At 39.1% G+C, this 27,660-nt stretch overlaps 1 protein-coding gene across 2 annotated transcripts in view; it reads left to right on the top strand.

Annotated features, from left to right (window-relative positions):
• Nucleotides 1–27,660, top strand: part of LOC134212419 (platelet-derived growth factor receptor beta) — a 538,624-nt gene that overhangs the window by 192,503 nt on the left and 318,461 nt on the right. For both annotated transcript variants that reach the window (XR_009979273.1, XM_062690252.1), the window contains exons 3-4: nucleotides 15,401–15,425; nucleotides 19,337–19,539. Coding sequence is in view for 1 of the 2 variants with exons in the window: in XM_062690252.1 (XP_062546236.1) it covers nucleotides 15,401–15,425; nucleotides 19,337–19,539 (228 nt within the window). In the remaining variant the exon portion in view is untranslated. The remainder of the gene's footprint in view (nucleotides 1–15,400; nucleotides 15,426–19,336; nucleotides 19,540–27,660) is intronic.

The raw sequence follows: 27,660 nt of genomic DNA on the forward strand, positions 1-27,660 counted from the left end.
ACTGCTCCTTGAATTCAAATTGTTTTATTTCTCATTTTTGTGATTTTTTCAGCAGTGAGCACGCCGGATAACAACAAAACACGACATAAATTGAGCCTAAATTGCCTGTTTTGCGAATGTTATTGATATAGAAGCATGTTATTAACAATGGAACAGATACCCTATGTAATTTTAATTCACGAAGCGGTGATTGTCTATTTTGAGAAGTAATAAGGAAAGCTCATTAGTAAGGCCGATTATATATTACTTCTTTTGAACGTGTTTACGAGAAAGACAAAACATAAAAATAGTCGATAAATATTAATTAAACTTCAGTCGACCCTCCATGAGTGATTCATCGACTCACGTAAATTTCGATATGCGGAAGGATTTTATCTTGGAATCTGGAATCACAGCAATTCACATGTTTTGAATACGGTATGATTTGTTTCCATGAGTCCGTAAGATTATAGACAAAACTATTAATGAGACATTGTGGCTTCAAAACTATTTATGGAACATTTTGGAAAAAACACGTAGGCCAAACAAATAATTTTTAAAGGTTTTAATAAACATGAGAGCATTTGAGCTAATCTAGCTAATGCTAACTGTCGAAAACTCTCTTATTCGCTAGACAAGGCTATTGGTCATTTTTGTAACAATCGAAAGTACAACTTATTGTTTACCGAATCTTTACGCTCAAATAGCATAAAACTGAGTATTAAACTATAATGGATATGTGTCATTCATTTTATAAGGTAAATCAAGTTTTAGAAATGTTCCTACACAAGGCCTACATTCATGTTTTCCTTCCTTTTCACCTAAACATTCTGGCCGCGCCCCATTTTTTTTAAATGAAGAAGTCCTTTTATACACCCTCGTAAAAGATTAACGTTTTTTACCCAAAACAACCCGCAACCTGCAACCCTCGAAACACTAAAGCAAGGAGCGAAGGATAACTTTCTCGCTTACAAAATCATTACCTAGCAGAAGAGTTAGTAAGCCTAGAGTATGAAAATACCGGATAAGAAACCAAGTCGAGTACGATCTATAATCGGTAAAACTCGGCTCGGTGCTTTGCACAATCGGGAGTACCCGGCTTCGGTGCTAGGCTAAACGTCCTAACACGGTGCTGATGGTTAAAAACAGACACCGATAGCGGTGTTGCACTCGTCGCGGTGCGTACTCATTCGTCAGGCACCGAACTAGAGTGGTAAGTTGAATGCATTTGGTGGTGTGTTTCAAATTCGTTCTCGGTGCGGTGCGGTGTTTGGACATGCCTGCTAGAGGCCTCTAGTTGGAACGCCTTCGATAAATAAACGTTGCGGATGGGAACAGGGGGTGCTACTCTAAGGCTTCTTCTTTGAAAATGTAATGAAAATGTAAGCAATATTAACCTTTAGCTGCATTAACCACACGAAGAACAAAATCAGCAATGATTCAAACTGTTCGGGCTGTCATTTTGAATATGAATCTGAAACATTCATTTTCCCAGCAGCTGTTCTAGATTCATTTTTTATATCAGTCAACTGTCTGTTTGTCAGTTATTTTGGTGTATGAATGATCATTTTAACTACGGATCAATCCTCTTTGCAATTACAGCGACTTTCCTGGCAGGAACATAACTATTTCATTTATTTCATCATTTTAAAACACGAATGGAACAATGCTGGGGAAACCAGCGAGTTTGTTCTATTTTGCTCCAGATTCAAACTAGAATAGTGGTCGAAAATTTGGAATGAGACTGAATTCCTACTAATTTTACTCTAAGTCGAATGCAATAGTTGGAATCGCGAAAAGCATCATTACCACTTGGGGTTTAAAAGTTAAAATTTTGAGTTATCGTATCGTCGTCGGGGAGACAACGGGACAAATGGGGGTGAGAATGTGTCACTGTTTCAACTACATAGAATGCTTGTAGAATAGATTCAATGTATCTGAGAACAATAAAACTGAATTATAAGTGACCTTTTTGAACGATTTTGCTATATCCAGACTGATAAGAAAATTATTTTGAGCTTTTTAGTGGAATGTTTTCACTTGTCATAAGGCGAGTTTATACAATCCCATTGAATTCCACCACTTATATGTATCTTGACAGATACGTATTCCGTCCATTGTTCTAGTAGCCAATCCTCCAAGTGAAGGATGCTCTGAACCTTTTGGAGGATTGGCTACTAGAACAACGGACGGATACAGCATGGCGAGGAAAAGTAAAGATGTATCTCAAGCTTGCAAGATTATGTATGAACGAGAACTACTTTACATTCCGTGGAAGCTTCTACAAACAAACGAAGGGTGCACCTATGGGAAATCCGCTATCACCGTTTTTGTGCGAATTATTCATGGCGAATTTGAAAGACAACCTAGAGGAACAAGGAGTACTACCCGAGAAATGATGGAGATACGTGGACGACATTTTCAGCATTATCAACCGGAAAGATCTACCCAGGATTTTGGAAGCGATAAACAACGTGCATAAAGACATCAAATTCACCCACGAGGAGGAAAAGGAAGGTAAATTACCTTTCTTGGATCTACTGGTTATCAAGGGAACAAATGCAACATTAGACTTCGAAATCTACAGGAAGCCCACCAACACAATGAGAGTCATCCCATACACATCAAATCATTCGTATCAGCACAAAATGGCAGCTTTTCATCACATGATCCACAGGATGCAGACGATTCCCCTGAGCGAAGAAGGAAAAACGAAGGAGCTACAACACATCTTGGAAACAGCGAGGATAAACGGATACAAGGAAAGAACAATACAAGCAATCATCAACAAGAAGCAGAGGAACCTACGGAAAAACGAACTGACAACACTGACACTGATCGATGAACCGCTGAAGAGGGTATCGGTCCCCTATGATCGACCCATCACCTACCAGCTACGCCATCGACTGAGGAAATTCGGCATCGATTTAGTATTCTCCAGCAGAAGCAATCAACTGAAGACACTGTTGGGCTCCACAAAGGATAGAGTAGAAATGTTAAATAAGGCCGGGGTTTATCAAATTAATTGTTCACAGTGTGATAAAGTATATGTAGGTCAAACAAAAAGATCGTTAGATGTAAGGTTCAAAGAACATATTGCAGAAGTACACTCAAAATAATTTTCACTTAGAAGCTACTTGAAAACATATGCAGATATTTTCCATGTAGTTTCGGTTGTAAAAATTAAATGATTCATTAGTGATGGCACTCATTATTCTGAATTCACTAGAAAATAAAATAAAATTTAAGTGAATTTTCTTTTGGTCATGTACTTAAATTTTAAGTGAAACTTCGATACTTTTTTACTAATTTCCCAGTAGTTGATAACCCGTCCACTAGAAGCGGACGAGGACAAAAAAGGAGTAGAAAGTTAATTCACACTCAAACAGAATTTATAGCAGTAAAATTCTTCTTTATTTAATCATTTTCTGTTCTACAATTATTATTTTTCTACATGTACAGTGCTCGGCCGGCTTGGCCCTCCAACTTCAATTTTAATTTTTTATGTTTACATTGTTATTTAAGTGTTAATATGATATATCATGACGGCCTTTAGGAGGCGCTGGTGTGTTTTTTTAAATTTGATAACCTAACTACTATGTACACTAATATTTACAATAAAAATTTGATAACCTAGATTGGAACTAGCGCCCTAATTGGAGCCTGATCCGAATGCAAGCAACGGACCCTAAACTTTTCTTTACTATCTTCAAAGCGTTCATGTAAGGTCTTTATCCCGGCCAGGCAGAGGACCTTGGATGTTCTTTTCCTGGGAGGGATGTTGAGGATCATTCTCAGGAATTTGTGTTGGACCCGTTGAAGCTTGAGGTGGTGGGTTTTAGCGCAGCTCTCCCAGACCGGCATGCCATATTCGATCACAGGGAGGATGATTTGCTTGTAGACAGCAAGCTTATTTTTCAGGGACAATGACGACCGGCGGTTGATCAAAGGGTACAGTAGTTTCAACAAGACGTTACACTTTGTCACCGTTTTGTCAACCTGTTGCCTGAAAATAAGCTTGCTGTCGAGGGTCAAGCCAAGGTAGCCGGCCTCATTGGCCCATTCCACAGTCGTGCCATTGAGGATGATTTTACAGTCCCCAGGCGGAACAAGTTTAGGGGATTTGGAGTGGGGGAAAATGATGACCTGGGTCTTCGCCGCGTTGATACAGATCTTCCAGCTGGTGAGGTACTCTGTCAGGGCATCCAGGCCTCGTTGGAGTTTTGCCACTAGCGCTCTGATCACTCTACCGTTGTAGACGATGGATGTGTCATCTGCGAACAGAGACAGAATGCCGCCTTCTGGAGGTTCTGGCATGTCGGAGGTGAACAGATTGAAAAGCAGGGGCCCGAGGATACTGCCCTGGGGAACGCCTGCGACGATGTTGTGCGCATTGGAACTCGCTCCGCTGATTGAGACCCGGAATGTCCTTGCCGACAGGTAATTGTTGATGATTTTCACCAGGTAGCTGGGAAGATTGTAGCGTTGTAGTTTGTACACCAGGCCATCATGCCATACATTGTCAAATGCCTTCTCGACATCGAGTAAGGCCATGGCGGATGTTTTCGAGACAAACTTGTTCCGTCTGAGGACGTTGGTAACTCGGGTCAGTTGGTGTACAGTTGACCGACCGCGTCGGAAACCAAACTGTTCCTCGAGTAAGATGTTGAGATTTTCGGCAGACTCAAGTAACCGATGATGAATAGCTTTTTCGAATAGCTTGGATAACCCTGAGAGAAGGCTGATGGGTCGATAACTTTTGGGGGAGGAAGGATCCTTCTCAGGCTTCCGGATGGGGATGACTTTCGCTGACTTCCAGGACGATGGGAAGTAGCTAAGCCGGAGACACTGATTAAAGATCAGCGAGAGGTGCTCAAAGAACGGAGCACTCATGTGTTTGAGCTCGAGATTCAGGATGCTGTCGAAGCCTGGGGCCTTCATGTTCTTCGACGATTTGATATAAGCCGTCAATTCGTCAGCTGAGATCTCCAACTCCTCCGAGAAGTCGTTGGGAATCAAATGGATGTTGTTAGCATGCTCGTTGACGGCTGCTTCGTGTGGACTGACGATGTTCTGCCCAAGATTGTGTGAGCTGACGAAGTGACGACCTATTTCAGCGACCTTCTCTGCAGGAGTTATCAAGCGATCCTTAGAGCTATTATTGTCTAGTGGGATCAAAGGTGGAATGGGCCGAGGCTTGGATTTTAGAATTTTGGTCATTTTCCAGAACGGCTTAGCATAGTCTGGGAGAGTGCGGATCTTATTCGAAAAGTCGTTATTTTTGAGGTCCACCATTCTGGCCTTGATAATTTTTGTGATTCGATTGCAGCGTGCCTTAAGCTCAGGCAGTCCAGTACGCTGGAACTGCCTGCGAGTGACATTCCGCAATCGAATCAAATCTTTGGTGAGCGTATCGATGTTTAAGGAGTTGCTTACCTGCCGAGCCATCGGTACGTGTTGCTCTCGGGCCGCCGTGATCGCCTCCTCGATAGCGCACAGCTGGCGGTCGATACTTTCCGGCGTCTCCGGACGCACCTCGTAGTCGACGGTGTTATCGACGCACTGCTGGAAACGCTGCCAGTTCACTCGGTGGTAGTTCCGCCGTAACTGCTGGTGCCGATTGACCGAGGAGCCCAGTTCCGCCACCTCCGGATAGTGATCCGAACTGAGCTCCTGGTATACAACCGGCTGCGAGACGTGGTCACTCAGGTTTGTTACGTAGAGGTCGAGCGTTGCGTGGGCACCGGACCGACTCAGCCGAGTGGGGGAATCCGGGCTCAGGATCGTGTAGTGGCCTTCCTCCATGTCGTTGCTCCAGATGGTGCCGTTTCGATTGCCGCGACTGTTGCCCTCAAACAGAATTTTTTGCAAGTCGTTCTCATAATGCTTCTGCAAAATGTTTCATTAGCGATTGTTAATAAACATTTTTTTGCAAATCGTTCTCATAATGCTTCTGCGAAATGTTTCATTAGCGAATGTTAATAAACATACTTTTCGCTCTGAGAACCCCACTCATATATTTTTCATACATTCATTTTGAGTAGAATTCACTAGAAGAGTATATAGATATTATTTTCTATGTTTTCTAATGAATTCCACTACACTACTTATAAAGATGCACTTATGATTTGAGTAAGTTTTATTTGATTCCAGTAAGGCCGATGAAAGTTCGAATTTTAAAGTCTACATGACTTTTTATAGTGGAATTAAAGTGACAATTATTTTGAGTGTAAGTAAGGCTAAGAGGGAAACTGATAAGGGATTAAATTATGAGTTTAGGTCTAAGGTAGCTGAACATGTATATCAGGAAAATCATTCAATTACGACATCAAACATTAAAATTTTAAGAAATGTCTCTTCTCCGTGGAAACTTGATGTTGCTGAGAGCTTGGAAATCTACCGACAGGTACAAACGCGGTTGTTGAATAAATATCAAGGAAATGGTAGCTCCTGGCTCTTCAAGTTTATATTGTCGGGCCGCCACCAAACCGGACCGCGCGATTGAGCACTCGCGCTGCGACGCGAGTCGCGACAATTTGAAATATTTCATAAGTAGTGCGCATCATGCACGCATGGATGTACTATCATGCGCACTAATCAGAAATGAGTTGCGACGTCTGATAACTGTAGATATTTCATTTTATTGAAAACAAATTTTCGATTTTCTACTATACACGGAATACCTAAGCATTAAGCGCAACAAGCGAGTAGAAATAAGCACCGTAGTAAAATAATTACCTAGATAAATTATTATACCTACGCATAGTATAAATAGTGTAAGCTGCGATCATTTTCTTCAAGTCGAGTCAAGTACGAGACACTGAAGACGGCCTTACTGTTGATGTCGAAATACGTATCTGTCAAGTTACAATTAAGTGGTGGAATTCAATGGGATTGTATAAAGTCGTCTTATGACAAGTGATATCCAGACTGTCAGTGAGGGCGCTGACGTCACCCCTGACTACGGTATCCAACATTTTTTATATTTTAATTTATGGTAATTTTGTTCTAAGCCAGCTGTCAGTGACATATGTAAGTAATCGAATGAATTATCTTAAAATATGACTACATTCGTCAAACTGTTTTACGCAGGGGGAGAAGGCGGAGCACTGAATCCCTACCCCGACATTTGCTGGTTCTGAGGCATGAGGCCCTTGGTTTACGTAGTTTACGTTGGGCGGTCGTGTCTTGTACATAACCCTTCAGATTTTCTTTTTTTCTTGCTGCTTTCTTCCTTCTGCTTTTTAATGACCCAGAACCGATCTAGGGTATTTATTCCACTATTTGTCAAGTGCCCCATATCAATAACATTCCCACATTGATTTGTGACATTGTTCAATGCTGTCAAGCGTGTCACTATACTGAGACATCAAAAAAAGAGAGCAAAGCAAAGTACTTCAAGCAAAAAAACAAAGCAACTTGCACTTCAATTCATTGTTTTTCGATCATTATTAATTGAGTACATATAGGGGGAATGACGGCTTTGGCAGGTTTTGTTCTATTATTGGCAGGGGGGTTTTTTATGACTGACTATGCTGAAATTTGGCATAAATATTCTTTGCATATCAAAGAATATTGTGGCCAAATTTCATAAAATTTGGTCGACAAAAACCCCCCTGCCAATAATAGAACAAAACCTGCCAAAGCCGTCTTTCCCCCTATGTATACATGTTTTGAATTCTACGAGCAGCAGCCCTATGTAAAAAAGTGGACCTTTGCGATTTAAATGCGAATGGTTATACCGCTTGGGGCGTCACTTATGTGTCATTACCTTTATAGGAACGAACTATACCCTCTTGATGTAGGGCATGAATGAATAATTTTTCATTGTCATTTCGGATCAGAAATTCTCCCAATAGATATTTTCAATCTGTAAACTATTCTCTCAATTTCTCGAGTTTATTTATAAAAAAGAAATTCTATCAACCAAGCTGGATACCGCCTGTATAGTGTAAATAAATAGTTTATAATTATGCTAGATCCAGCTAACGACATTGCCAGTAACACAATTATCATTTGCATTTCATGAGAAGTCGTTGGAATAATTCGAAATTATTGTAGTCGAAAAATACATTTGGACCGATATGAGGCTTGCCGCGTCAGAGGTTATTACACTTACAGTCGCGAATCGCAGGCTGGGCCACAATCTGAACCGAAATAACCAATCCTGTTCTTCAAATTGGATCAACTGCCATTTAGCTGGTGCCGCTTTTTAGTTGAGCCGTGGCCCAATCACCATGCAGTGAAGTCCTAACCAGCGAATTACGATTGCACCGTCGATGTACATTAATTGAAACAACACATTGACAGTTTCGTGCCATACTGGCGCATCTCAAAATTTTTCGTTTTCACGGAAAGTTTTATAAAGTATCACCTGACAAAGATCTGGATTATATATACTATTATATTATTATTTATATTATTATATTATTTATGTATACTATTATATTATACTTTGTCGTCAAAATTTCAAAAATGAAAAATTTAGAGATGTGCCAGTTTTGCATAAAACCGCCGAATGCCAATCAATGAAGAGTAATTGTAACCTTCAAAAGTGCGTCTAAATTTCCAAAGCGCTTGCGTTTGTAAGCCAGTTCTAGAGAAAACTCGGCACCAACATTTCAAAAGGGCGAAACTGCTTTTGTAAACAATAGCTTCTCACTTCGCTGATGGATTAATTTGAGCCCAACCGCGCAATCCAACACCACTGACGGAAGCAGCGAGTCCTCTTCTTTCATCCAATGGCGCTGGATTGCGTGGGTGGGCAATTTTAAGCCCACCAGCGACGTGAGAAGCTCTTGATTACAAAAGCAGTTTCGCCCTTTTGAAATGTTGGTGCCGAACTCTGTGATGGTAATTGCAATTGTAGGTTTCGCTTTTCGGTTTATATGAAATGCGATTTGAACCACATTCTGGTTGAGGCTGGAAGCAATTATCGAACACAGTCCTACAATACACCCTGTGTCCTAAACTTGGCTGTCCGTGACAAATGCCCCACAAGAATCATTTGCCTCGCATGATCCGATATTTCCTGGAAAACGACATTTCCGGGATGCTATTTTTGTTATCAAGGTAATATATGATTCTCAACTATTTCCACAAAAGCTGGAACTACGATACCATAGAACCGACATTGGAGGAAAATCTGCAATTATTTGGTTTCATTGCAGGTTTTGAACACTAGTCAAGTTTAAATCTAGAGCAAAATAAAAAATAATTGCTGGTTTCCCCAGCAGTATTCATGTTTGTATTTTGTTCAGTTTTTCCTCTTCTTCTTCTCTACATTCCAACTGAAACTCGGGTTGCTTTTCAACTTAGTATTCTATTAGCATTTCCTTATTCTCAATTGGGTTTTGCGACTGTGCGTCGAATGACATTTGATAAAAAGGACATTAGGTCAAACGGACGTTTAGTCCAATGTACATTTAGTCGAATAGACGTTTAGTCGAATGGACATTTGGCCGAAATGGCATTTGATCAAACGGACATTTAGTCGAATGGATATTTAGTTGAATAGATGTCGAATAAATATTTGGTCGAATGGACCATTGAACGAATAGACATTTTGTCGAAAGGACATTTGGTCTAATGGACATTTGGTCGAAAGGATATTTGGTCAAACGGACATTCAGTCGAATGGACATTTAGTCGAATGAGCATTTGGTCGGGGGGACATTTGGTTTAACGGACATTTAGTCGAATGGACATTTAGTCGAATGGTGAAAGTGAATTTCAGCATAATTGGGTGGTAAATAATCTTCAAACATGAATGAGCTTATTGGAGAAATTTGGTGGACGTGAGGAAGCTTAATCCGCAGCGGAAGAAACGAATGCGGAAGTTAATAGGGATTATTCGCTTGAGCAAACTTTAAACTTCTGGAGGGTGTACTATAGAAAAAAATGAAAAAATGAAAGCCAAATATTAGGCATAAAGCTCAAACACAAATGATTTCAATCTCTTCAGTGATGACGGTTGTAGTATTTGAAACAATTCAGTTATTAACAATTAAATCGATTTAGCAAAATCTATCAATACAGTTGCGTCCCTATGATTCTAAGTGCGAGAATGTTATGTTCCCAATACTGCATCATACACAGTATCAATTTTTGTGTAAATTTACGTTTATTTTCATGCACATATTTGGAACATAAAAATAAACGCAAATATGAGTCAGATATTAAATTTACACGGATTGCAAATGTAGGTAGTCATGCGTAATTACATGACATGTATTTTTAACTGAATCTATCCAATCGTTTAATTTTACACGATCATGTAAATTTAAACAATGATTTAATAACATTTCGTTTACGGTGTTTTATTTTAGATTTGGAACTTTTAGTAGAAAAAAATGACTTTAATGAACGATCTAAGCCACAATTTCAGAACCCAAAGCTGTATATAGTCCTTTATGAGAATATTCCTGGAAGAGAAAACGAAATTCCAAATATATGTGAACGCAGATATATATTCATTCAATTTAATGGTAACTCTAAATATTTATGATACTTTTATTTAAATAAAATGACGAGCTTCATAAATTTTATTTGTTTATTCATACAGTTAAATATGTAGCAGTCTTAATAATAACAGTAGTGTCAGGCTCCCATTACTCCAAATTTCTACAACGCAGAATATGCAGAATACTGGCTATCCGGAATGCAAGTGTCGAAGCAACGAATCTCAAGTCAAAATAAAACAACGGAAAATACTGCTTGACTTCAAATAGAAGTGTCGTTGAAAAGTAGATTTCTTTTATATTACTCGTAAAATTTGTACCGTGTACGAGTATCCACAATCAACAATTGTACACTTAAAGCACTTTTGGAAATTGCTGACTTGCGTATTGCAGATCAATTTTCCTCATCTTCGAAACAAGCTTTGCAAAATTTACAGTTAATATTGTCTCAACAAATAAAATGTACCACCACCTCACTAAGTGAAAAAAAAAACCTGAAGTAAACTTGTGGCATCTACTATTTCTGCTTGCTTATGTTACTGTAGTTTTACACGACGATTGAACATTAAATCAAAATTGATTGAAAATTCAATGTATTTCCATTTATTTTTAAAGTAGCAGTTGAAAAATACGCTGTACTGTGAAAACATGTTAAATAAAATTTAAAATTATGTGTTTTTCGATGCTCTTATTATGTGCATTAAAATACACGTAATTTTCAATCGAATTCAAGTTTCAATAAAATTATTATTACAGCAATTAAAAAATATACTTAATTTTCAATCAAATTCTTGATTCAATCAATTTATTATTACATCATTTCCAATTTACATGTCGTGTAAATTTCATTATTTGTTGCTGTGTAGTCGGCTTTGAGACATTTATTTGATTGACATTTGTCTCCCTCGTACACGTTCAGTCGAAGTGATTTTTGGTCGAACGGATATTTAATCAAAATTAAAGCACGGCATAGGTTTTCTTATTCTTTTCATGAATTCTCTTTCTTTCACTTGATATAGCTCAGTATAAAATTCACGTCTAGCCATAATTTGTTATTGGTTGGCTGAAAACTACATTTCGACCAAATGACCATACGACCTAATGTACACACTTAAATCCAGAATTGCAGCTCGGTAATATATTTTACTGATTTCATCCGGTAAAATTATTTTTCAACCGAGAGAGCGGTAAATTTAGAAGATTTTACTGATTTCCGCAATATTTCTTGCCGATGTCTCAGTAGAGTAAAATAATATACTGACCCTCGGTAGAATAATTTACCGATCTACTCAGTTTTACGAAATTTCTCTATATCTGTCAATGAATTATACTGATCTTTTTTTTTCTATCTTTATTAAAGAGATTTTCAGCGGCTGGCTCATCTCTTAATTATACTGATCTCTCAGTAAAAATGATACGATATACTGAGTGTACGGTAAAAACATGTACAGAACACTCAGTTTCCGAACAACTTCTGTGATACTTTTTTTGTTTGGTTTTGGTTTTGGTCCCATTTTTTTGGTTACGGCACCTCTTTTTTTCGAGCGAGGATATTTGGAGTGGAATTAGTTCTAATCACAATTTGTGCCTGTGTTCCTGTTAATAATATGCAATACAGCATACAGGTAAGTGCATTATTACTGTTTATATTAATTGGTGTTAGATTATAGCTATCTGAAATTTTCAAACACTTGCGCGTTGAATAAAATCCCCGTTGCTGTCTTCGATTTGATTGGGCTTTGTTGGAGAATAAACGACTTTGGACGGCGGAAGTGGATTCCGATAGATAATGAAATTTCTCCTTCCAAATAACATTATTAAAAATAAACTGTTAAATCTATTAAAAAAGTCGGATGTTGTTGTTGTTTTTTTCATTATCAATAATACGATACGATATGGTTATTTGAATTACAGAAGTCTGTACTATTTTACAGATTCACCAGTATCATACCGAGTAGTCGGTATTTTGTATACCGAGTGCTCGGTAATTTTTGACATTGGTAATTAGTTGGAATCGATTACCGAGGTGACTACCGAGAGCTTAGCTGTTGAGAAATCGGTAATTCATTTACCGAGCCCGGTGAAAAAAAAATAAGTGTGTAGACCGGATCGATAATCAAAGTCCTCATTTCCGGAATGGCAAAGCTACACTGTTAAGCTAAATGAAAACATTATTATTCGTACTATCAGGACCTGTACCACCGAAAACATAAAACATTAAATTCGATGAGATATAATTTACACTAGAAGAATAATTGACGCATAAAAACAGTATAAAAACAAAAAAAGTTTAGTTCAATCGAAATAGTTCGGATAAAAACTTGTATGTGAGTAACTTTAATTTATCGGGCTTCAGCAACTCTGACAGAATCTGAGTTAAAGGTGAACAAATTGCTGAAATCTCGATAAAAAAAATGTAGTATGTACAATTTCACTTAATTGCACCCGATAAAAAAATTAAATGTGTACAATTGCACTAAAAACACTCAAGTGGTGAAATTAAATGAAATTGTACGAAATCTTCTTATGATATTATGAATAATGAAATTACTCTTTGTAATGCAAATCATCACTATGTAGGGGTAATGTTCCGGTCTCCATCTCACTGAACATATATGCGGGAGTCTCACCACGCAGGAGTGTAATCTTTCCAATCTACAATAACATCATTCGTTGTGCGGGCGTCTGAACAACGTAAAGGAAGAATTTATAGAATGCAGGCGTCCCACCACTTAGAGTTATAAACATTCATATCCACAATAACACAATTTTTGCGAGTGTCCCACCAACACAGAGGAACAATTTCACCATGCAGAATTGTGATAATTTAGATCCACATTTTCACCATTCTACTTGCGAGAATTTCACCACCTAGAATTTTAATAATTCCGATCCACGATAACACCATTCTTCTTCCGGGCGTCCTTACAATGCAGAGGAATGATCTTTTGAATGCGGGCGTCCCACCCGGCAGAGTTATGATCATTTTGATCCATAATAACACAATTCTTCTTACGGGCGTCCCAACAACACAGTGGAAGAATCTCTTGAATGCGTACGTCCCGCCAAGGCTATGATCATTCCGATTCACAATAACACTATTTTTGCAGTCGTAACGCAGAGAAGGAATGTATTGAAGTGGGCGTTCCACCATGCAGAGTTGTGATCATTCCGAACCACAATGACACCATTCTTTAGGGCGTCCCATCAACGCTGAGGAAGAATCTTTCGAACAGGGGGTCCCACGACGCAGAGGTATGATCATTCCGATGCATAATGACACTATTTTTGCGGGCGTCGCACCAACGCAGAGAAGGAATGTATTGAAACGGGAATTCAAACATGCAGAGTTGTGATCATTCCGATCCACAATTTAGCATTATTGTTCTTGCTGAAGTCTTACCACCCAAGTAGCACACGCAACATCTTCCTAAAAGCACGTTAGGAAGATGTCAAACACGTTCGAAAAATAAGTTGCATGTTTTTTTACCATGTTACTTCAATGCGTCTTTCAAAATTGAATTGTTTGTGTAAATTAAGTTGCAGATAAGTTGAGTGTGTCTTCATGTTTAATTTAGCATCGTTCAACGTTTTGACAACTCACATTTTTTTCCTGTAATAGTGCAATCCCTTCGAAGTGTTCAATGGTGCTGTGGTAGAGTGAAGGACTATCAATCACAAGATCCATAAATCCAATCCGGTTATTTTTTTTTCCGCTGTAGTATTTTGCAACATTATTGCAATGTTACTGCAATCGAAGGATGTTTCCGTAGGCTCCACGTCTTGCGCTTTTTAGATTGCAAGAGAGTTATATTTGATGGCACATACGCAAAGATTGTTTCTTTCCGATTAGTTGCAACACAGTGAAATGTTCAGTTGTGAAACAATTTGTGCTGCTTGGGCAACGCAGAGGAAGAAAAACTTGAATGCGAGTAGTCCACCACGAAGGATTGTGATCATTACTATCCACAATGACATATTTTTTTTGCGGGCGTCCCACCATAGCAGAGGAAGAATATCTTGATTGCGTGCGTCTCACCACGCAGAATTATGATCATTTTGATCCACAAAAACACCATTCTTCATGCGAGTGTCCTACCAATGCAGAAGTAGAATGTAATGATGTGAGCGTCCCGTTACGATCGACAATAATACCATTCTTCTTGCGAGCATCCCATCAACGCAGGAGAAGAATGTCTTGAATGCGGGCGTCCCACCACGCAGAGTTTGATGATTCCGATCCACAATAACACCATTATTCTTACGACCGTCCCACCAACGCAGAGAAAGAAATCAGAGCACGTGGTATTCGATTGCCCGAAGTTTGCGGATGTACGTACAGGAAAGACTGCCCTAAGAACGGTTTGGGGGAAAATCCAGTGCAGTAAGCAGTGTTTGGCTTCGGGTTGTCAGAGCGCCGGTAATCTGGAAGTCTTCTGCCAACCTGCGTGATGAACTTATAATAAGAATTAACAAATACGGAAATGAAGTAATTAAAAAATACTACCAACAAGAATCGTCGGACCGGCTTTGGCACTCGAACAGCCAACCTGCTGAAGAAAAAAATAGAGGAAGGGAGCACTTCGGGTATACACCACCAGTGCGGACGTCATCCACCACCGGAACTGTCGAACCACCTCTGCAACTCGAAGACGAAACTGGCACAATGCGTGAAAACGATACCGGAGAGAGTCAGGAGGGTTTGTGGAGGAAGTTTGTAGCACGACGTGCGGATTGACCCCTTGAAGAATGGTGTACTGCAGGTGGAATACCATCCGAGTCGGAACTATACGCAAATTTTCTATGCTAACATGTATGTCATTTCAAACTTGCGTCTTGAATCGAGGAATGTTGTATGAAAAATGTTTTCCCTGAAAGCAGCATTATCTTACAGATACTTTTGTTGTTGTCAAAAATAGTAAAAGCATATATATGAACAAAGCTTTTTTTTCTCTTTCCAGGGGTCGTCTGCCAAACATTCAGAAGGTAAGAAATAGTTCAAGATATGAAGAAGGACTATTTTGGCAGCACTATCTGTTACCGCCGGGCATATACAGCGGGTCTCCTGTCCACGATGTCTCTGTTGTCAAATTGGAAAAGCAGCCAATAGATATTGCGAGAAGATTGAAAAATTCGAACCGGGGTCCGACGGTCGACTGTCGTAAAGCTGTTCCGCAAACGTCAAATCACTTGTTGCACGGTAAAAATTTTTGGTTTCTTTTTTCGGTGTGAATGTTGATTATTAAAATTAACGGGAATATGCAACTTTAAACAAGTGTTACATGCCGCTATATTTTTTAAACAAGTTTTATGATACTTTGAAGGCATTTTGTCATATATTTATGTGATTTAGAAACATTTTAGATTTCTCGAATATTCTTATTATCAAAAAATATCAACACTTTTCGTACAGTGCATGCCATTTTGAAGTTTCCAACACTCAGTCTGCTTCTTCTTCTTTGCTCCGCAAAATTAGAATTTTTCTCTTTTCTCGCAATATCTGTAACGTGAAGTGAAGAATAATCAATTACATTGTCAAATTTTCATATTTTATATATTCATTTTTTTTATCTTCATGCTTTCATAATTTCATAATTTTGGATTCTTATACTGCCGTACACTGCTTATATGAAACTATATTTTTAATTATATATTTTCATACTTGTATAATTTCTTATTTTCGTTTGCCTTATTATTATTTTTGCCTTTCTCGTATACAAAGTATACGTAAAGGCTATATGTTCGCTCCAAAAACAAACTTTTTATAGGAGGCTCGGAGACCCATAGTGTTATATACCGATCGACTCAGCTCGACGAATCGAGGTGATGTCTGTGTGTGTATGTGTGTGTGTGTATGTGTGTGTGTGTATGTGTGTGTATGTGCGCAAAAGTTTGCCAAAAGTCTAGCCCACTTTTCAGGCACTTACCCTTAACGGATTTGCTTGCAACAAGCTGCATTCGACGCAGAATCCTGTCCCATTGTTTCCTATTGAAAATTGGCTGGATCAGACTATGGGCTCAGAAGTTAAGGTCAAAATACTTTTTGTTTAGACAACAACGAGTGGAAAAGTCTAGCCCATTTTTAAGGCACTTACCCTTGACGGATTTGCTTGCAACAAGTTGCATTCGACGCAGAATCCTTTCCCATTGTTTCCTATTGAAAATTGACCCGATCGGACTATGGGCTTAGAAGTTAGGGCCAAAATACTTTTTTTTTCATATAAAAGTACATTAAAAAGTATAGCTCATTTTTTGAGCACTTATCCTTAACCGATTTACTCACAACAAGTTGCGTTCGACGAAGAATCCTGTCCCATTGTTTCCTATTGAATATTTGCCGGATCGGACTATGGGCTCAAAAGTTATGGACAAAATACTTTTTTTCATACCAAAAGTGCGTAGAAATTACTAACTCGAAATAAACGAGAAAGGCACCATCACCGCTAGGTGGATTAATCTGGGTTTTTTAAATATATTTTTATATTTATCACGTTGTCATTCTATCTCATTTCCTCTTATTTTTATATTTCATATCTTTATATTTTCATTTTATCTTATATTCATATTTGTTTTTTTTTTTCATACGATTACATTTTCATATTTTTAATTCCTATATTTTTATTTTTATAGCATGTAAATATACAAGTGTAAAAATGTTAAAGTAGTGGGAATGACGGCTTTGGCAGGTTTTGTTCTATTATTGTCAGGGGGGTTTTTATAGCAGACCCCACACGACGGAAAAAGTTTGACAAACTCTTGATTATTGAAGAAAACGATTGATGGTGTGAGTGCGAACCCAAAATATTGAAGTAAATATTGAGGGAAATCAGAAAAGTTTGATATTCTTTTCAATATTTCCCCTCATCTCCCCCCGCAGTTTGCCCACAGGAGTCGATGACGGTTGAGTGTGTGCGTGTTTTGTGCGTTATACCGCTATTTGATTCGTATTAGTTCAAGAAAAAATTGAGTTTTTCTTCAGCTACGGCCATGCCGGCTAATCAGTGAAAATATTGAAGAAAAGTTTGATGAAAAGTTTGACGAAAAAAGTATTGTCAATATATGCCTCGTGTGGGGTCTGCTTATGACTGATTTTGCTCAAATTTGGCCTAAACATTCTTCGTATATCAAAGAATATTGTGGCCAAATTACATTAAACTTTTTCCGTACCGTACATCAATCAGATTTTAATTACATTTTGTCTAGAATTTATTATAAGCATTTTAAAATGATCTCCCTATGCTTTGCTGTAGGATCTGTCAAAGTTAACACCATCGTGCGTCTTCTTCTTATTTTTACTTGGATTCGTCTATATAGTCCAATAGAGCTCCCTACTGTTTGCCCAGCCCACTAACCAAGGAATCAATATTCGAGCAACGCCCAATGGAACGTACACACGGTCAAGCAGTTTGACCAACATTGACTCCACCTCTCGTTTATTCAAACATCCATCAAGTTCCATCAACAATCAATTTATTCGATCAACAATATCACACACGAACGACCGAAGTGCCAATTTGAGCACCAACCATCAAAAAATATATGGGGGTTTGTGCAACTTCACTACAAATGCTCAAACATGTTCGGCGAACCTTGACTCCACCCCCGACAACTCAAACCAAAATTAAACTGTTTTAATTTTTTCCAACCGAGCCGCCAACTGTCAAATGGTTGTTCGAACAGGTTCGAACAACTTCACACACGTTCAAACAAAGCAGCAACCTAAGCATTTTCTTGGGGGCTGAGTCAATGTTCGTCAAACTGCTTGACTGGTGTGTACGTTGCATAACAATAAACCCTTTATCGTCAACGATCTAAACCACGATGACGTCACGCATCGATTTTCAGTAAGAAGAAAACCTCATCTGAGGGCAAAGTTTACAAAAAATGAACATCAACGTGAACATCCGGTGAACTAAAAGCTCCGAATTCACTCAAATGTTCATCGGCCCGCAGCGGATGTCTTTTTTTCGAGCTAAAAGAAGAAGAATCGTGGAAAAAGAAGACGCTCGTGGTTAAGTCCACAGAGTTTGTTACTGACAAACGCACCTCGCAACAAGCTTTTATTCGAAACCAAACACAAAATGACAACAATAATTTTCCTTGCATGCTCTGATATTTCCGAGAAAACGATGCAAATTTTGTAATCTTAGTTAGATTCTCGAACATTTCCATAAAAGCAAAAACTATAATAGCATAAAACCGAAATTTGCCGTAGAGATAATGCAAAATAACGGGATGAAAAGTTAGCATAGCATATCTGACCGCACACTATCCTGAGTTGGTTGTCGATAGGGACGAAAGATGCGCCAGAAAAACAGCCAGGGGCTTGGCATGTTTTTCATTCAACTTTGTTCAACACTTGGCCAGGTGCAAACTAACGGGATTAAAAGTAAGCAACAAATTGTTGCTAAATCTCGGATCTTTGTCATTATTTTCTCCGACAAAAGCTTTGTCGTTGGTTCTCTCGCTTGTTTCGCACGCGCATCCAAAAAAAAAATCCCTGCCATTAACACAAATTTTCCTCCCTGAGACATCTATGAAGTAAGTATGAGTTCCCTGCATCTTCACTAGTAAATGTTGAACTAATATTCCTTCCGATCCTTACGTTAAGGACGTGTCCAATGAGAATAGAATAGTATTTATTTACATTAGGACGTGTCCAGGTGTACAACTACTTCTGTATAGGAAAAGGTATTAATGCTATCATCAGAAATCTTCAGATAATAATCATGAAAGAAAATATTCCGGTTTGAATTCTCGGTAGTCAGCGTTGCGGACGGGAATAGGATGTGCTGCTCAAATGGTCCGGTAACCGAAATGCAATCAGAAGCGAATGACCGATTCTCGTAAGCTTTGCCACATTCAAACCAAATATTTTTTTATGTTTCTCCTTATAGCATTGAGCATCAATGCTGTCCGCGCGGACGACCAAACGGACGAACTGCAGCTCAACATTTCCTGGAATGCGATTCCAGCCGATGGTGGCTACAATCTGTACGATGTAAAGGTTTGGCATGTTGCCACGGATGGATGCATGATTGAGCCCACACTGTTCGTAAACCATCATAACCTGACATGTGCTCCTATTCACACAGAAACGGTAAGTTCTAAAGTAAATTGTTAGTTTTTCTGTCCCAATTCGCATCAGTATCTTATGTTATTTTTAGGGAATTTTATTTCTCATTAAAATAAGCGAAAAATGCCTACTCTATGATTAATGAGATAAATGTAGATAAAATAAAGATATGCATTTTCATAACATTGCAAAAAGCGTTTAACTTCACGCAGAAGTAAGTTACTTCACGCAGAAGTAAGTTAAACGCTTTTACAATGTTTATATCATCTTCCAAACTTAGACGTACATGTTCATGATATCATTAAAGGCAAAAGTATAGATTTGATAGTTCCGTTAGGATACGTTACGGCAGGCCTGAAGAATGTTTTATAGAGGTTTAACTTAACTCAGAAGGAATGAACTCAACTAATTTATCATACTGTACTACCCCTGAAGGAGCATCCATTAATTCATGCTGTTGTTGGTCGACGGTACAGCAGCAGTGCCTTTACTCTGCTTTGTTCTCTCCGAGACAAACAAGTAAGTTGTGATGCGACAAACGCATAGAAAAACAGAACTGCGCAAACAAAATCCTATTCGACTAGATGCTGATGTCATATCAGAAATTTGGAGCCAGTACTCGTCAATAGAAACCCTTTCCGCGCTCGATGGTATAAGAGCAAATTGAACCACCTTCCTCTTACCAGCTTCCAACTGATACTCTTCCCCTCCTCTTCATACGGGGGCTGGACAGAAGGGAAGGTCTTGAGATTTATACTATCACAAATATTGCCCGCCAATATTGCTCGCCACCTCTAAAACATTCTTCATGCCTGCCGTATCCTAACGGAATCATTGCGCCGATTGAAATTTTACTAATGGCGGCGTGACAGATCATTTTCAGCCAGCGGCGGCGGCGTTGATCGTCGTGGACTAATTTCAAGCGTCAATAATTCTCCGGATTTTCTTCAAAAGATCATCAACGGATTTCTTAGGATTTTTTTCCCACGAATTCGATGGGTAGCTCCATCCGGAAATTAATCCAGAATTTCATCTAGATTTCGTTCGGAAGTTCATTCAGTATTTTGTCCGGAAATTCCTCCAGGATTTCCTTCGGAAGTTTCTCCAAGATTTCGTCTGGAAGTTTCTCCAGGATTTCATCCAGAAGTTCCTTCAGTATTTTGTTTGGATGTTCCTCCAGGATTTCGTCTGGAAGATCCTCCAAGATTTGGTCCCGAAGTTCCTACAGGATTTCTTCCGGAAGTTACTCCAGGACTTCATAGAAGTTCCTTCAGGAAATCCTCCGACAGTTCATCCAGGAATTCGTCCGATATTTCCTCCATGATTTCGTCTGGAAGTTCCTCTAGGACTTCGCTCGGAAAGTCCTCCAGGATTTCGTCTGAAAGTTCCTCCAGGATTTAGTCCAGAAACTTCTCCGGGATTTCACCCGGAAGTTCCTCCAGATATTTCTTCGGACATTTTCCAGGAATTCTTCCGGAAGTTCATCTAGGATTCCGTCCGGAAATTTTCCTTCAGGATTTGATCTGGATGTTCCTGCAGGATTACGTTCGGATGTTCCTTCAGGATTTTGTCCGAAAGTTCCTCCAGTATTTCGCCCGGAAGTTCTTCCAGGATTTCGTCCAGAAGTTTCTCCAGGTTTTCGACCAGAAGTTCCTTCAGGATATTCTTCGGAAGTTCCTCCAGGATTTCATCTGAAAGATCCTCTAGGATGGATTTGGTACAAAAGTTCCTCCAGGATTTACTTCCGGAAGTTGCTCCAGGACTTCTTCCGGAAGTTCCTCCAGGACTTCGTCCGGAAATTCCTTCAGGAAATTCTCCGAAAGTTCCTCCGACAGTTCATCCAGGATTTCGTCTGGAAGTTCTTCTAAGAATTCGTCCGGAAGCTACTCCAGGATTCTGTCTGAAAATTCCTCCTGGATTTCATCTGGATGTTCCTGCAGGATTTCGTTCGGAAGTTCCTTCTGGATTTTGTCCGGAAGTTCCACTAGCATTTCTCCCGGAAGTTCGACCAGAAGTTCCTTAAGAATTTTGTTCGAAAGTTCCTCCAGGATTTCATCGTTCCTCCAGGATTTGGTCCAAAAGCTCCTCCAGGATTTCTTCCGCAAGTTGCTCCAGGACTTCTTCCGGAAACTCCTCCATGACTTCTTCCGAAAGTTCCTCCAGTACTTCGTCGGGAAGTTCCTTCAGGAAATCCGCCGACAGTTCTGGCAGGAATTCCTCTGATATTTCCTACAGGATGTCGTCGAGAAGCTCCTCCAGGAATTTATTCTGAAAATCCTCCGGAAATTCTTCTAAGTACTCTTCCCAAAGTTCCACAAAATTTCAAAAAAAAAATTCTCTAGACAGATTCTTTAAGAATTTTTTCGGCAGATTTTCCAGGAATTTCTTCATAAGTTTTTCAGGGATTTCATCTGTAAGCTTCTCACATAATTCCTCGTAGACTCCTGCAGGAACTCTCCCGGAAGTTCCTGAAGAAATTCCTACAAAATCCTTTTAAAAATTTATCTAGAGTTTAGACATTAGGAGCTATTATAGGAGATTATAGGAGCTATTACGAAATTTCCCCGTGAGTTCCTCCAGAAATTTAGATTTTTACGGATATTCCTCTAAAATGTCCACCAGTTTTCCTCCAGAAAATCTCCTAAAAATCTCCCTGGTGTTCCACCAGAAACTTTCTTGTAAAATTACTTCGAGAACTCTCCAGAAATTTACACTTTTTTCGAATCTCGCATAGAATTTCTAACGCTACTCTTGGTGGAAGCCAGAAAAAATCAGATTCTAGGTGTTTTTATGGACATACAATCGCGAATTCCTCCAGAAATTAAACCACCTCAGGTGTTTCCCAAAACATTCTTCCAGGAAGCCCCAGAACAATAGTTTTGGAATTCTTCAATCATTTCTCCAGAAAATCCTCTGAAAATTAAATATTTGTTCTTCTATCTAAGTTCTATCTATCTTATATCTTAGTTCTTCTGACCATCCCCACAGAAACATTCACAGTTTTTTTTCTGAAAGTTCCTAATCCTCCAGCCTTCTCTTCTTCGAGTTTCTTCAGGAGTTTCCGCAGAATTTACTTCAAGAAAACTTCTATTAATTCCTCTACATGTTCTTCAATAACTTCAAAAAATCCTCCAGAAACTGCTCAGGTATATCCCGCAGACAGAATTCACGATGGATTTTTTTGAGGGATTTTTCGAAAGAGTTTTTGAAAGATTTCATGAAACAAGTTCGTCTTGAAGAATACCTTGAAGAAGTTCCTGAAGAAACTTTCGATGAAGTTTTTGATTAATTTCTCAATAAACTTCCTGAAGTTCATGTTGTTCTGTTGATTGCGCTATTCAAATTAATTCATGAAAAAAATGTTACTTAGGTCCTTTTGAAAAGTTAAGCGAGATTTCTCGACGGTCTTTCAGAAGATATTCTCTAAGGGACTACTAAAATAATTTCTGAAGAAATTCATAGAGAAATTCAAGACGTAGAAGTACTTTCAAAGGTTTATAAGAAACTAGTTGACCCAGCAGACGTTGTCCTGCATAGTAGAAGAAATCGCGCGTAGTGAACTGGCTATGCTAAATTTCCATAAGAATCTTAATTCTAGTTTTCCACGATTTACTCAACCTTAAGGTCATATAAACCCATCGAAAACTGTAATGAATTTATTTGCTAAAGGAACGAATAAAATCCACCCATCAGTTTTCTTCTTCTTCTTCTTATTGGCATTACATCCCTGAGAAGTTTCTCCATGAATTCTTCCGGAAGTTCCTCCAGGATTTGGCCCGGAAGTTCCTCCAGGATCTCGTCTAGAAGATCCTCCAGGATTTGGTCCAAAAGTTCCTCCATCACATCCTCCGATAGTTCGTCCAGGAATTCCTCCGATATTTTCTTCAAGAATTCGTCTGAAAGTTCCTCCAAGATTTAGTCTGGAAGTTTTCCAGGATTTCGTCTGGAAGTTCCTCCAGGATTTCATCTGCAAGTTCCGTCAAGATTTGGTCTGGAAGTTCTCCAGGACTTCGTCCGGAAAGTTCCTCCAGCAATTCCTCCGGAAGTTCCTCCAGGATTTTGTCCGGAAGTTCCTTCAGGATTTAATCTGGAAGTTTCTGCAAAATTTATGGCGGAAGTTACTGATTTTTCTTCGGACATTATCCAGCAGTTCTTCTGGAAGTTTGTCCAGGATTCCGTCTTGAAATTCCTCCAGGATTTCGTCCGAAAGTTTCTCCAGGATTTCATCCAGAAGTTCCTTCAGGTTTTTTTTATGAAGTTCCTCCAAGATTTCGTCCGGAAGATGCGTCTAGAAGTTCCTCCAGGAAATCCTACGACAGTTCATCCAGGAAGTCCTCTGATATTTCTTCCAAGATTTCGTCTGGAAGTTCCTCCAAGATTTGGTCTGGAAGTTCTCCAGGATTGCGTCTGGAAGTTCCTCCAGGAATTCATCTGAAAGATCCTATAAGATTTGGTCTGGAAGTTCTCCAGGATTTCGTCCGGTCCGGTCCGGATTTGGTCACACTCCAGAATCTTCATTTAACAAAAAACAACATCTTAATCAATCGTTCATATAATCAAATCGATTCTAATCTATGTATTAATATTATTATTGTCTGCATTTGGGGCCCTTGGCTGGCTCACCGCTGAAAATGTAGTAGTATTTGCCTTATTACTCAACATGCAACTTTGCTGCTTATGGTGTGGAAGATAGCACAAACAAATTCAGGGTTTTATGCATAAATGTAAATGTAATGTAATGTGGTAATGCACATTTCAGTGTTGCTTTCTGACAAATTTAATGACCATGACCAAATATTTGCAATCTGGAATAAAATCGAACAAAAATTATTGGAACGACCAATCAATTTGCGATCCCTGTTGAGTGAAAACTCCCGAATAATACGCGAGGAGAAGTGGATGAACGCTGTCATCAGAGGAAAAGTAGAATCACTGAAATTTAACACGGCAAGGTATAGCCCATGGAATTGAAAATAATTTTAAAAATAACAAACAGAGATTTTTTTGAAAATGATTTATTAGGCGGGATTAGAAATTCAATCAAGATTAAAAGTAGTACCATCTCCGGAATCATTTAAAGAAAAAACTTCATTGCCATTAACAATCAAATTAATATATATATAATGTAGATAATAAAAATTCTAACCTCATGCTATAAATTATTTATAAACAAATTTTATTTTGAAATTTTGAAAATTATTTTGAAAGCTGCATACCATACCTCGCTGTGAATTTTTTTCATGATTCTACTTTTTCTTTTGATGACAGAATTCATTCTTCTCTTAGCGTATACCCTCAGTCATATGGGCTCTTCCCTTGCCAGCGCCCAATGGGCCTTTTCACGAGACGTTTAAAAACAGCTGATTTTATCGTCAATTGACAGTTCTTCTATGAAAGTGACAGCTTCGGACTTGCAGGCCTGTTCAGCGGTTGTAAACAAGTGCAATCTCGGCAGTGTCACATGAAAAGGCCTATGGGGAAGCTCCACAGAATAGAGGTAATAAACTATAGAGGACGATTGTCGCTGCGGTTCCCTTTGTTATCGTTCCCAAACATGTTGAGTACCTATCTGTCAAAACGTAGTGATTTTTCCTTCGTTGACATTTAGTGCCCTATCTTCGCCAGCAAAAGATGTTTCGCTAGTGACGACAGCGACAATCTTCCTCTATAGTTTATTACCTCTATTCTCCACAGTCAGTGTAATGAAAAATTTAACCTCCCATCAGTGTTCATTGTCTACACACGCAAGAGTATCCATTGTTCTATGTGTTGAACGTTAATTTACTGTTATTTTACGAAGGAGAACAAAAGAAAACCTACGATGATTCAAATGGATGATTCAACTCAGCAATTAGTTTTTAGGTGCTGAGTGCGTTTCAACTCACGAGTGATTTGAATCGTTCATGAGTTTTGAGATTTTGAGTTTTTCTCAATACTGCCTCCCATACCAATCCACACAAACCTGAAACGAAAATTGGAGAATACCCAGAATAGACCAATGCAAACTCTAACTTAACCTCACTTATTTTGACAGTTCACAGAGCTTGTTTACAAGGTGTTAGAAGAAAAATCGACGAAGGGAAAATTAAAATTCATATTTTTAGTTTAAAATTGCTGTGACCCGAATATTTTAGTGTTATTCTTTGCATTCAGCATGAAATCAATCGCAATGGACATCTACATGCGAATAAAATGACGAAACAATTTTATCGGAAGCTGCGCCGGAGGCTAAGTCCCGGAGAAAAAGCTCTGTGAACTGTCAACCTACGTCATCATGCACTGGTCTATGTTGAACAAAATCGATTGAGCGTGGCGATGCAACCACCCTAATTATTAGTTTTGACGGTGCCGATGTTTACATTCGCTCTGTGACCAGTTTTTCAGTATTTTGATCGGGCATGAATCGCAACTTTGTGACTTAAAAAAACCCAACTTAAAGGGGGAAACGCAATGGAGTGCGGCAACGGAACGGCAACGGCTAGCGCTTTTTTACGACGGTTTGTACTAAAAAAATTCCGCATCATTGCCGCAGTTGAAAAACGCAATGCATGCGGATTTGCCGGACAGATTTTATATGACGTTTCAAGTTTTAAAGGAATTCTGATTTTTTCAAAGATGATTTTAATTATTTCTAGAGACGATTTAATTTCAATTATTTAAATGAACTTTTAAATTAATTCTAATTGATTCAGTGACTGCTTTAAATATATCAGAACCTCGATCAGAACAGTAGGAATACTATTTTTTGATGTCTTGAACCGCCGGAAGTTCCTGCAGGAACTGCAGAGGCTCAAAAGTATTGTACATAATTCCAATAAGGAAGGTCCATCACCAATTTCTCCAGAAGATCCATCACAAATCCCTTCGAAAGTTCCTTCAGGAATTGCACCGGAAGTTCATCAAGAAATTGTTTCGGAAGTTTTTGCTGAAATCGCTCCGGATATTTCTCTGGAGAAACCTCCAGGAATTCCTTTGGAAGTTCCTACATGAAGATGTTCCAGAAATTTCTTCGGAAGTTCCTTATAGAATTCCCCAGGAAGTTTGTCTAGGAATTCCTCCGGAAAATCCTCCAAAAAGTTCACAAATTCCTTCGGAGTTCCTCCAGCGCTTCTTTCGGAAGTTTCTTCGGAAGTGGCTCCAGGAATTCCTTCAGAAGAAAAATGCCTCTGGAAGTTCCTCCATGAATTTCCCCAGAAGCTCCTCCAGGAATTCCTTAAGTTTCTTCAGAAATTCCTTCAGAAGCTCCTGCAAAAATTCCTTCGGAAGTTCCTCCACGAATTCCTCCGGCAGATCCTCCAAGAGTTCCTCAAGAAATTCCGCATGGAGTTCCACCAGGAATTCCTCCGAAAGCTCCTCCACGAATTCCTCCAGGAATTCCACCGGATGTTCCTCAATATTCTGTCGAAAGTTTTTCCAAAACTTCCTTCGGAAATTCCTTTAGGAAATCCTTCGGAAATTCCTCCAAGAGTTCCTCTGGAAATTCCTACAGAAGTTCTTTCGAAAGTTCCTCCAGGAGTTCCTCCGGAAGTTCCTCCAGGAGTTCATCCGGAAATTCCTCCAGGAATTTCTCCGCAAGTTCCTGCAAAAATTCCTTCGGAAGTTCCTCCGTAAATTCTTCCATAAGTTCCTTCAAAAGTTCCTCCAAAAGATCCTCCGAAAGTTCGAATGCTTCTCCACGAATTTCTCCAGGAATTCCTCCGCAAACTCCTCAAGATTCCTTCAGAAGTTGCTCCAGTAATTCCATCGGACATTCCTTCGAAAGTTCCTCCAGTAATTTGTTCGGAAGTTCCTTAAGAAGCTCCTTCAGGAATTCCTTCAAAAGTTCCTGCGAAAATTCCTTCGGCAGTTCCTTCGTAAGTTTCCCCAAGAGTTCATTCGAAAGTTGCTCCAAGAGTTCCTCTGGATGTTCCTCTAAGAGTTCTTTAGGAAATTCCTCCAAAAGTTCTTCAAGAAATTCCTAATAGAGTTCCACCAGGAATTCCTCCGAATGCTGCTCCACAAATTTCTCCGCAAGTTGCTCATGATTCCTTCGGAAGTTCCTCCAGTAAATCCTCCAAGAGTTCCTCCGGAAATTCCTACAGAAGTTCTTCCAGAAATTCTTCCGGAAAATCCTCTAGATTCCTTCGGAAGTTCAGGAATTCCTTA

Source organism: Armigeres subalbatus, chromosome 2 (genome assembly GCF_024139115.2).
Source record: "Armigeres subalbatus isolate Guangzhou_Male chromosome 2, GZ_Asu_2, whole genome shotgun sequence".
NCBI classification, from domain to species: domain Eukaryota; kingdom Metazoa; phylum Arthropoda; class Insecta; order Diptera; family Culicidae; genus Armigeres; species Armigeres subalbatus.